This window comes from Eublepharis macularius, chromosome 15 (assembly GCF_028583425.1).
Source record: "Eublepharis macularius isolate TG4126 chromosome 15, MPM_Emac_v1.0, whole genome shotgun sequence".
In the NCBI taxonomy this organism is placed as follows: domain Eukaryota; kingdom Metazoa; phylum Chordata; class Lepidosauria; order Squamata; family Eublepharidae; genus Eublepharis; species Eublepharis macularius.
Genome location: NC_072804.1, coordinates 49,204,261 through 49,216,918, shown reverse-complemented (window position 1 = coordinate 49,216,918; position 12,658 = coordinate 49,204,261). Strand labels below are relative to the sequence as shown.

General features: G+C 43.0%; 1 protein-coding gene across 1 annotated transcript; it reads right to left on the bottom strand.

Annotated features, from left to right (window-relative positions):
• Nucleotides 1-3,072: 3,072 nt before the first annotated feature.
• On the bottom strand, nucleotides 3,073-4,311 carry LOC129342968 (interferon-inducible GTPase 5-like). The gene has a single exon (XM_054998924.1). The coding sequence runs from the start codon at nucleotides 4,309-4,311 to the stop codon at nucleotides 3,073-3,075; it is 1,239 nt and encodes a 412-aa protein (XP_054854899.1).
• Between the last annotated feature and the right edge of the window lie 8,347 nt (nucleotides 4,312-12,658).

Genomic DNA, 12,658 nt, shown 5'->3' with positions numbered 1-12,658 from the left:
GCATGTCTGCTTTATTTTGTAGAAACAGACTAATACAACTACCCCTTTGTAATCAGCATGGACATATCCATTTTTACACAGAAGTATATTCTGATTTTTGTGGCCCTTTCACCTAATGGCTTTTATTGTTAAATTGTTTTGATTGTAATCAAAATGTATTACATGTTTTTTGGTTTTGGATTCTACAGAGGATAGAAATCAATGGGCTTAGACTGGAGTTACTTTGTACAGAATTGTACTGTATATCTCTCCGTCTACCTGCTGCAATCTTGTTGGAATAGAGAAGGCTAACATGCCCAGGATGGGATGTAGATCCTAGCACATGTCCTCAGATATATTTATATCTGGATATCAACAGTTGGGAAGAAGTATTAACAACTTTACCTGCAAAGTATTTTAGTTTGGTATTTAGAATCCATGCATGCATGACTGCTTGCATTATTGTTTCTAAGCAAGAAACAATACAAATTAAAGTAGTTTGCAGTTTGTTTGTATGTTTTGTATGTTTGTAGACTGAAAAACATTTTTTTTAAAAAAAGGAGGTGCACTCAAAACTTTAATGAAAGTTGTTGTTTCAGCTCACAAAGTAGATTTTTAACTCACAACACTGAAAAGTTTAGAGGGAACATTGCTACCCAGGTCATTGATGTGGCGAGACTGCCTAGGAAATCGATGCCCATAAGCACAATGGGAGGCCAATCCATATGACAACTGTAATTCCCAAGTCCCTTGCCACTACCCTGTATGCTTTTGATGCTTTATTTTGCTTGGGAAGCTGAACTGGAAGGAATCACCTACCCACATCAAGCCATATGGGTGGCTGACCCATGAAATCAGGGGGGCAGTGAAACTTATGGTACTTTCAGGTTTGGCTGAACAGGAATCACCTGCAGATGCATAAGCAACCATCACAGTTACAGCAATTCAGCTGGCCTTGGGTGCCCGTCACTCACTTGATCAGATCACTGCCTGGCAGAAAGAGATATCGATGGATATATTGGGCAGAGGCAGCCAAAATGCCCTATTGATTTGGCTGGCAGGATCCAGTAGATGATACAGGAAAAGGCATATGAACAAGAGGAACATGTATTATGCATCCTTTAGTCTTACATAAGCTCACGAGTAGCTGTTTTAACCACACACAGCTCCACTGTTTGTACACCATTTCAATGCATTTCTATTGAGCAAATATTCTATAGTGGCCTACAGATTAGGGAAAGAGGAAAACAGTCAGTTTTTGTGGCTTTATCCATGCCAAACAGACAGAAAATAGAACAGATCAATAAAATGACTTGGCGTATTCACTGGCCATAAGAGACAACAGCCCTCCAGCTTAAGCTACCTCCTAGACCCCTCCAACCCACCAAGTTAAAAGTGAAGCTGCACTCCCAAGAAGATTCATGACAATTTTTTTACACATCTGGTGATGTGAGTTGTATAATCCAGAAGCTCGGGCTATTCCAGTTTTGTTAAAGAAGAGCTAACAAAGTCTTGAAACCAAAAAGGTAAACTAGATGGAGAAGATATAACAGAAAAAAATTAAAAAACCAAATGAAACTAGAGTAAGAAGAAATTAGAAGGAGGGGGGAAAAAAGAGAAAGAGGACCTGTGACTTAGAGCCTTGCTACAAGTGACATTTTACACGTGAAGGGGACTTGATCATTTTTGCAAGTCTTTCTGGGAACTGAAGTTCCTCTCCCCCACCCCTTTTCCTTCTGTTCCTTCCCCTCGCTGCCTGAAGAGACAGAGAGAGCCTACGGCAACATCAGCTTTTGCAAATCGTCTTGCTTGGGGGGAGGGGGGGAATGCTCCGGAGAAAGCTGAGAAAGTTGCAGCTGCCTGCCCCAAAGATCATTGAGAGCAGGCTTGTGACTGGAGGAACGATTTGCAAAAGTTGCTATTGCCGCAGGCTTTCTCTGTCTCTTCAGGCAGCGAGGGGAAGGAACAAAAGGAAAAGGGGTGGGGGAGAGGAACTTCAGTTCCCAGAAAGACTTGCAAAAATGATCCTTTATCCTTCACGTGTAAAATGTCACTTGTAGCAAGGCTTTTAGAGAGAGAGAGAGAACTGGTGCTCCCTGGTAGATGCTCTTTGTCCATCACTCTGGACGCTGTCACTTCCCCAAGCTCAAGAAATCTTCTTTGTTCACACCCAATCTCAGCATCTGCCCTGAGTTCAGCTCGTGGAGACTTGAAGCCTCATTAGCTGAACACATCTGTAGAATTCGTCATTAGGTTTAAGACAAACTTTGTGAGGGAGACTTTTCTCTTGCAGCACAATGAAATAACATAGGTCTCATATCAGAGCCTTAATTGGCAGAACAGACAAAGAACTTCTTTAAGTTAATGATTTTATTTAAAATCATGACTCCTTTTTATTAGGCAAGAACTTGATAGCTATAAACGGGTCAATTGACTCCTAAAACCACAGAGAAAAGTACATGCATTAAAAAGCAGGTCTCCTAACATTTCTCAAACTTAGCTAAATAAATAATCATCACAGTTCTCTTAAGTTTAAGGCAAATCAGTTTAAGATGATTGGCAGAATGTTATGTCAAGTGGGAAGCCCAATAAACACCAATTCACTCACTCGATACAAGGTCTTCTCTGCCATCAGCAGAAACTCTGATTAGATCCTTATGTGACAGTTTTTATAGAGAAAGTGACAGCAACAGAAATAAATTTTCCAACTTTAAAAAGGGGTTGTCCTCTAAAGAAAACAATCAGTCCCCGATGATATTCTGCAAATGAATAACAGATGGACTAGAATATGTGTTCATAACTCTCGTTCAGTTCTCATAGTTCTCTCCAAGCTTTAGTTAAAACTGCAGGGGAGGGGTTCCAACAAGAAATTCAATGCTGCTGTTGTTTTTCAATATTTAGGTCCTGTGCACCATTCATAAGCTTGGCTCCTCAGCTCTTTTTTTGCAACGGGGATACTGAATTTTTATTTGGGACTCTCATTACTCAGAAGCTTTAACCGAACATACTCAGTATCTTCCTGAATGTTTATCACAAATTTCTTCAGGGGGCAGAATGGGGTTCCTTGTCCTCTTTGTGTCATTCATATGCTGTTTACTTGAGTCTGTTCTCCTGAGGGGTTCTTGGCACTGTACACGGCTTGGGCTGTACGTACTCAGCAGCTTTTGCCCAGATGTTTTCAGCATCTTCTTCAACATCATACAGAAAGCTTTTCAGCATATAGAATACAGTGGTAAAAGAAACAACACCACAGAGAGAGCCCAAGACAGGAATTAAATCAAGAATAAATTCAGCCTCGATTGTCATTGCACACATTGACTTATTCAATAGATCAGTGACAAATTCCTTGGTGATTTGGCTGGCCATGGGGGACCTTTTGACAGCTGATCTCAACTCATCAAAAGGAATAGTGGCCCAGTGTGCAAGTCTACGGAGAGAAAATTCATCGAAGGCAAAGACCTTGCAGAAATATCTCATTGTTTCTTCCAGAAAGGCAATATCACAACTAAGATGGAAACCTGGAACAGGAGTTGCCCTAATGCCACAAGACACAAGGGCGACTTTCCATATAAGGGCGTCCATGGCAGCCTTTTTCTTTCTTATGATTTCTCTTGAGAAACCTGGCATTGATTCAATTAAAACATGTCTCTTGAGGTCATCTAGATCATTCTCCAAGGCCGAGTACAGGAGTGGGAAATCATATATACTCCAATCCCACCTGGAGATGAGAAAGACCTTTGGATTAGAGTATCCTGTCTCTGAGAGGTTATCACAGCAGTATTTCCTTATCTTCTCCAGGGTATTCTCCTCACTGAAGTTTGGTCTTCTTCTTTCAGAATCTATACTGACATCCACCTTGGTGCGCACGTAGTAGAACTTCTTCTTAATTTTATGAATTTCACGGGCCAGAAGAACGTCGTTCTCAGTGAAACGTTCTGAGGAAACAATGATGAACAAATCATACTCCTTAAAGCTAAATGTCTTTAAGTATTCCTTTGCCTTAAACTGAGATGTTCCAATTCCTGGTAGATCCCATAACATTACATTTGGAAATAAGGGGTGTGGATATCCCTTCAGAGCCGTAGTTGTCTGCATTACTCCACTCTCAGCTGCGCCTTCTTCATCATCTGTCATTCCTCGCAAGGCATTGACAAGGGATGATTTTCCAGCACCCGACACCCCTGTAATGGCAATGTCAACTGTGGTATTCTTTAATGCATTTAAGTCTTTATTAATTTCTTCCATCGTACCAGGGAGATCTTTTCCCCTCAAAGCAACTTCCATCTCTTGAAGTTCATCCATTACAACTGATTTTGAGGGAGAAGAGCCCATGGTGGTTCTCCTTGTTTGCTGATCAAAGAAAGAAAAGAGAGGCTGATAGGTGAATGTAATCATGTTCAAATCATATTAACAGTATTCATCCATGCTGCCATCCAGCCATTTCACACTGTGGAAGAACTGAATTCTAGGTAGGTAAAGGTAAACATAGACCCCTGTGCAAGCAGTGAGTCATTACTGACCCATGAGGGGATGTCGCATCACAACTTTTTTGGGCAGACTTTTGTTATGCGTTGGTTTGCCATTGCCTTTCCCAGTCATCTACACTTTACCCCCAGGAACCTGGGTACTCAGAGCGGGACCACAAGTGACGCCTGACACAGGTTGGACACTTACCAGCTTCCCTCAAGTTTTGGCGGGAAATGTAGGCAGCTTGGTGGAATGCTGGACAAGTGACAGTTGAAAAGTCCATTGGACAGCAGTTGGAGAGCCAAGCTGCAAGACCAGGACGCCTACATTTCCCATCAAAACTTGAAGGAAGCTGACTAGTGTCCAACCTGTGTCAGGCGTCACTTGTGGTTCCGCTCTCAGTCCTGGTAGACAGAAACAATACAATTTGGTTAACAATGTTTGGTGTAGTGGTTAAGAGCAGGGGACTTTAATACGGAGAACCAGGTGTGATTCCTCACTCCTCCCCTTGAAGCCAGCTGGGTGACCTGGGGTCAGTCACAGCTTCTAGGAGCTCTCTCAGCCCCCCCCCCACCTCATGGGATATCTTGTTGTGGAGATAATGACATACTTTGTAAACCACTCTGAGTGGGTGTTAAGTCATCCCGAAGAGTGGTATATAAATAAAATATTATTAATATTTTATTAATAAAGCATTCTTAAACCATAAAATAAAGATTCTTATATTATTTTCCAACTAGAGAACGCCACCCAAAGGGGGCATTGGCTAAAACACTGTAAATAGTGGAACAATTAAGGACTGGAACAAAGGGTTTGGAAAGTAGGAAATACTTTATGCCAAGATGGGTTTCCAGAATCCAGGTGGGGTCTGGAGATCTCCTGGAATTACAACACTGGAGAAAATGGCTGTTTTGTAGGGTGGATTCTGGCATTCCTCAGTGCTAAGGTCCTTCCCCTCCACAAGACGACCCAGAGGTTCTCTCCCCCCTGCCCCTAAGGAACAGTTTTATGCCCTTGTTAGGAAAACCCAGGAGAGAGAGGAGACAGGTCTCCCAAGTCCTCTGTCATGAAGAACTGCCCTAGCATTTTGCCCGGTTCCTTCAGTTCTGTTATTGCTATACTCAGGGGCAGCACTAGGGTTTGCCGCGCTTGCAGCTGGCCAGCCAAGCACCCCCCCTCCCGCCCAAGCACATGCACGTGCATGAGCACGAGCACAAGCACGAGCACGCGCGCACCTGCCTGCATGATGACATCATGCGTGACATCATCACGGGAGCGCATGTGCCGCCGCCGGCCCAATCACTGCAGCGGGCGGCCTCCGAGCTCTCCCGCTCAGTTGCCCCCGCCACAGCAGATGCCTGCCCGCGGTGGATGCGCCCGGCCGGGGGCTTGTGCTAGCAGCGGCGGCACGGGGTGGGAGGTTTCTGTTTTGGGGGGGGCGCGCTCTCGCCCCCCACACCTCTTCCAGCACTCCCTCCGGCACCCCGCACCTGCGGCCACCGCCTACCTGGCCTCAATAGGTGCGCCGCCCCTGGCTATACTCAGACAACTTGAGCCTCACAAGCTATGGACAAATGCATACAACTTGTGGCTAGCTGCATTTTTCTGCTCAGATTGCTCAACATTTGTGTGAGCAACATGAGCAGAAGGCTGAAATCAGAATTACCCCCTTTTTGGAATTGGCCTGGTATCTTTTTTGGTGCTTTTTAAATAGCATTTTTATCTCCATTTTGGGTATTTATGATGCTCAGATTTTTATACTGTTCATGCCCAATTGTGACTCTGTAATTGGATGCAAAGCTGAATGAATATCACTAAATGGTTTCTGTATGCTACAAGCTATTATATTAATTCTTGTACATATTGTCAGCCTTAAATTTAACTAGTCAGTTACTGTAGGGATTCCTGTTTTTCTAGTTTACTGCTGTCTCTCTTCTGTTTGTAACTTTTTGGAATTGACCAAACTCAAGAAGGAACCCTCCCAGTACCTCAGTCGTAAAAAAGCCAAAGCTCAGGGAGGTAGAAAGTGGGGTTCAATCAAAACACCCTATGCACATGTATAATAAATCAATCACAACATAATATTCCACACCATGTATCTCTATTGTGATTTCATTACTCATAAATAATCGCATAGTCCACTTCCCCATTAGGATTACTTGGTGAAAATCATTGATTCTTTTTCTGTCCTTTCCGTTGCCTTTCATGAGCATACAACTTAATACATCATCAAGTCTACATGGGCCGTTGGTATTCCTCCAGTGCTGTGAGATGAAAGCAATACTTCAGAGGTGTAGGCAGTGTAGGCTATGAACTTTGCCGGCTCTTTTGATACGGCTCGTTTCGAGTGTTGTCTTCCTCCGGCCAATTCATTCTACAATTTCTCCCAATAAGCCTTTCTCCAATTCAGGCTCTAGTCAGATCAGTCTCAATAACTAGTTAGTCCGTTACTGTAGGGATTCCTGGTTTTCTAGTTTACTGCTGTCTCTCTTTTGTTTGGAACTTTTTGGAATTAGGCCGGTATCTTTTTTTCCTCTTTGTAATTGTTGGGGAACCAAGAGATCCCGAGCTCTGAGGGATCTACACCCACTCACCATCACACATGGTGCCTTTAAGAGAACCAGCACGCTGTTGTGGTTAGAGTGTCAGATATGGCTCTGGAAAAACCCCGATCAAATCCCCAGTTTGCCGTAGAAACCGCCAAAGGAGGGTGGGAGGTTACAAGATAAGGCATCATTTGGCTGGGATATAAAGGCTCAAGGGATCTCTATTCTTACTCGTGTCTGAACAAGGGAGCTCTGGCTCTGAAAAACTTGTGTGTGTTATGTGTCATCATATCACCGTTGACCTATGGCAACCCTATGAATGAAAAACCTCCAAAGCATCCTATCATTAACAGATTTGTTCAGATCGTGCAGAAAAGCTTACACTCTGAAAATCTTGTGGGTCTCTAAGGTGCCAATGGACTCAAATCCTGCTGCTCTATTGCAGACCCACACAGCCACCCACCTAAACTATTCTCTGAGTAAACAGGCACAAGAAAAGAATTAAAAGATTAGATTTATGATTAAATGCAGAGAGAACGTGGGAAGAAACTTCTCCTTGGGTTGCAGGCTGTCAGGTTAGATTTCAAGAGCACATCTATTTCTGCTGGCATTGCCAACTCTGGGTTAGGAAGTGTGCCCAGCCCCTGTACAACATGGAGAAATTCATCAGCAGGGACTATTAATAGCATGCAGATGATGGCATAGCACAAGCTTCCTTGCTGATTTTGTTTTTCCTTCTCATAAAGGCATTCACAAAGCCCTGGCAGAATAAAAATCTGTTTCCTGTAGGATTCCAGAGGAAAGTCTCTTCTGTAAACAGGAACATGAAAGAGTTTCTCAAATTCAAATGCAGGGAAGTTGCTCAGAGAGAAGGATAGGGAAAACTTCCCCCTTGTATTACAGACTGTCTGTGAGATTCTTCTTCTCTCTCTGACCAGATTACTAGTTTGATAAACTGTTGCAATAATTAGTTAACTGTGCCTAAGTACTAGGGATCCCTGCCAAAGGTATAAATAAACCCTTTTGCTTTTTTTAAAAAAATAGGCTTTTTGCTTGATAGCCTTGCTATCAAGTTATAAATGAATAACCATGATAGCTCTTCAAATACAGGGTCTCTACCTAGCAATTGAACATGCCCTTCAGCCATTTTGTGATCTTACTAACTGCTGCTCCTCCCCATATGAAACAATGTCCCTGTTTTTAAAATGCACTTTTCACTACCAGACCTTCCAAGCATACGGAAGGGGCTTAGGGTGTCTCCTGTTGTTGAAAGGGTTCTTAAACTACATTTACAGGGATTTTGAAAGTCAGTGCTAAGAAGCTGCTAAACTCCTGCAAAGAAGTTTGATAAGAGAAAATTGCTTACCCTTTACAGACAAGTGTTGCCTGGAGAAGCTGGTGGATGGCGAGTTATTTGGTTAGGATGGCTTCCCTCTCTGCTCCTTTCAACTCTCTCAGTCTTGAGAAATGAAAAGAGACAGGAAGTTTGTTTCTCATAAAGCTCCTGTCCTCAAATTCCTACTGAGGGATGAGGAGAATTCCAGCTACTTTGGAGGAAGGAATTGATGGTCTTATACTCCACTGAGGTCCCGTCCCTCCTCATCTGCTTGAAGCCAGCTGAGTGATCTTAAGTCAATCACAGCTTCTAGGCGCTCTCTCAATTCTCTCAGCCCCACCCACCTGACAGGGTGATTGCCATGAGAATAATAACAACACACTTTGTAAACTGCTCTGAGCGGGTGTTAACTTGTCCTAAAAGGTGGTGTATACATCAAATGCTGCTGCTGCTACTCCTGTTGTTATTGTTATTGTTATCACCAGGCTCCACCCTCAAAGTCTCCAGGAATTTCACAACCTGGAGCTGGCATCCCTAATTGCAGTACTCCACCAGAACACTGCAAAACATCAGAAAGGTAAAATAAGGAGGCCCCCCCTTTTTTTGAGGCAGTGACTTTACTGTTTAACAGTAGAGTCTATGGTAGTCTTGATAAGAAGCAGTAACACAAAGCTGCCTGAGGAATCGGCACTGCAGCTACTTAGTGTGAAGAACAGTAGCTTGAGCTTGCGGGGGGGAAAGGGTGTCTTTTAGTGTCAGGTAGACTGCTACTACTGTTGGCAGCAGCTGCTTTTTCAGAATTACCCCTTCGTCTTCCTGTCCTTTTGCCAGATCTGTCTCCCCATGTTGCATGGTCTTCCAAACAGAGCTGGAAGATACCCCTCCAGTCATGATTTGCTGTATTTGTGCACAGTTGTCTGAAAAGATACTCTAATGTGTGTGTGAAATGTATGTAATTTTATTCCTGGTTTGTGTGTACAGCTTGCACTGGAAACAAACTGCTGTTTGAAAAATCTCCAGTAGAAAGTTCAAAACAAGAAGCCCGTGTTCCCATGAATTCTCAAACGGAACAGCAGCCAAATCAAAATGTTAAAATTTAAAATATAGTATTTAAAAAAAAATAATGAAGAGCCCATCTTTGGGGCATAAAGGACCACACTGGAGTGAAATTACTTATGTTTCTTTCCCTCAAACATCACTGCAATGTCCAACACCAAGTACAGAAGAACGACCACATCCTAGCCTTGCATGAACAGAAAGCTACTGTAGGTGGGAACTTTGTAGAAGTTAATCCTTAGCCCAAGTGTAGCCATGTTATGAAGTTTGCTTGGTAATAACTGTTAGTTGACCCCCTATAGCTGCACGGTCTGCTAGCAGAAGAAATACTTCTGCCGGCCTAAGAAAAAAGGATGTGGTTTTATTTGCTGAAGGTTAATAGGAATCTAGCTAGTGGGATAATTTTTGAAACCGGATGCTGTCGGAACTTTGTTTGAACTGTTTAATTGATGGCAGTTTTTGAGTCTTAAATACTTGTCGAGCTATTCAGAGTAAGAGTTGCCCTTATGGATCTGTCGGTATGCTTCTCTTGAAGTGCTGCACTTTATAATGCACAAAGGTACCGGCTGGATATTAGGAAAAACTTTTTGGCGGTCAAAAGTGGAATCAGCTGCCTAGGGAGGTGGGTGAGCTCCCCCTCACTGGCAGTTTTCAAGAAGAGGCTGGACGAATATTTGTCAGGGATGCTTTAGGCTGATCCTGCACTGGGCAGGGGGTTGGACTAGATAGTCTGTATGGCCCCTTCCAACTCTATGAGTCTATGACTATATAATCAATTGAGCAGTCGTTAAATTTGAGTAAGGATCTTCTTTCGTGGTTGGAGTTCCACACATGGTTACAGATGTCATTGTGGATGATCTAAGAGGAAACAGAGGCAACACATAGATGCTTTGAAAAAAAAATTGAAAGTTAAAATTTAACTACTGTCAATAAAACCCAAATGCATAATAAATGGTCAGAACCTACTTTTACAAGCCAAGTTTACATGTTTACACAGTGCAATCCTATGGTGAGGTACAGTGCAATCCTAAGCAGAGTTACTCCAATCTAAGCCTATTGATTTCAATGGGCTTAGACTCTTGTCTCTTGTCTTACTCTCGTCTAAGCCCATTGAAGTCAATGGAGTATCTCTGCATAGGATTGCAGTGAAAATGCACCTTCTGACGGTGCAATCCCAGGTGGAGCTGTCTGATCTTTGGACAGTTCTTGCCTATTTTCCTTCTCGAGGGCAGAAATGTTTTTTTTTCCTTAGTGCGTCGTGCCTTCTTTCAAACTTCTTCTGGCCATCCTGCATGATGCACAACCTGTTGTGATATTTTTTCACTTTGGAAGAAGGAGAGACTCTGCTTAGCTGATGACAGATCAGGCTCACGTGGACATATGTGCGTATGCATTCATAGTTATTTTGAATATCGATGCTAGTCACAACGGCTGCTAAAATTCTGCAAAGTCTGTGAAGAAGTTTGATACTAGGAGAAATTTGCTTACCGTTTATGGCCAAGCTCTGGTGTAAGAGCTGGGTTCAGTGGTGACCAGAGAGTTTGGACCAGGTGGCCTGTCTCCCTCAGAAATTCCATTCTATATTGATAAGACCCTGAAGTCCCCATCAGAATGAAAGATAATTTTTTCCCCCAGAGTTTTATCCAACTTGCTGCTGTGGGGTGAGGGGATATCCAATAAATAACAAGTGACTTCTTGTGTCAGCTATTGAATCTATCTTATAGGTACACAGTTGCCATATTTACTCTTCCCTATGCAAATATTTGTTGCAGGTTCTTTGAGGTTCAAAACCTTTGGAGCAGAAACCCCTATGAGCTGGTCAAGCCATTTACAAGAAAACAAAACTGAAACTCTCTTATTCTTGTTCACAGATTCACTGTTGTGAGGGGAAAGGGGGAGGACTGCAATCCAGGCTAAAATTCAACTGGTAAAGTTTTCATTCCCACTTTTCTTTATTAATTTGGCATCAGACCTAAAGTGTAAGAGCCAAAATAGACAGGGTGGCAAGAGGCCTGTGCATGGAACCCCCACCATAAAAAACCCTTCAGTTTTTAACTAAGGGTGCCTTGAGATAAGGGTGTGGTGTGGGTAGGGCTACCCACATTCCTGCTATGGTGAGAAACCTCATGCCTGCAGAACTAGCTACCTACTACTGCTCTGATGACAGGAGGAAAAAAAGCCAGCATACTTTGCATTGCAACGTCACTTGAACATGATGTGGGGTCACTCTGGGAATTGCTAGAAACTCTATATTTTACCATAGTGTTTCTAACAATTCCTAGAGCTTCCCTACATCACTTCCAGGTTTTCCCTCCTCTGAACACATTCCAGTTTGTCTATATCCTTCTGAAATTGTGGTCTCCAAAACTGAACACAATTCTCTAAATCTTGGGGTTATAGTGGATAATACCTCAGTGAAAATGTTGACTCAGGGTGTGGCTGTGACAAAAAACAAAAATTCCATGTTGGGAATTATTAGGAAATGGATTGTGACCCAAACAGCCAATATAGTAGTACCCTTACATAGAGCAATTGTATGTCCACATTTGGAATAATGTGTACAATCAGTTTGGTCCGCTGTATGTCAAAAAAGATATTGCAGAACTGGAAGAAAGAGGGGAACAAAGATGATTTGGGTGGGGGTTGAAGCACCTTTTCTATGAAGGAAGACTGAAGAACGTGGGATTTTCTAGTTTAGAAGACAACTAAGGTGAGGGGGACACATGATAGAGGTTTATAAAATCATACATGGGTGGAGAAAGTAGATAGTGGAAGCTTTTTCTCATGCTCTGATAATACCAGAACATGGAGGCATCCAATGAAGTTTATGTGTAATAGGTACAGGAGAGGAAATATTTCTTTCCTCAACGAGTACTTCAGTGATGGAATTCACTGCCAGCAGACGTAGTGATGGCCGTTTGCATAGATGCCTTTAAAAAGGGTTTAGGCAGACTCCTGGAGGAGAGGTCCATCTGTGTCTACTAGCCACGTTGAGTAAAGGGAACCTCCATATTCAGAGGCAGTCAGCCTCTGAAACCCAGCACTAGGAGGCACCATCAGGGCAAGGCCTTGGCTTCTATGCCGCATCTGCTGGCCCATCAGGCAACCAACAGAACAGTCACAATGTGAAACAGGAGGCTGGACTAGATGGATCACTTGTCTGGTCCAGCAAGGCTGTTCTTATGCTCTTCTTTACTTATCCAGCTGCTGGCCTCATAATAATTGTGGGGGGATTCCAGAATCAGGACTGATTTCACCTGGGAAGGGAACTCTG

Coding starts and splice junctions, on each gene's coding strand:
- LOC129342968 (XM_054998924.1), bottom strand. CDS start 4,311: ATGGGCTCTTCTCCCTCAAAATCAGTTGTAATGGATGAACTTCAAGAG.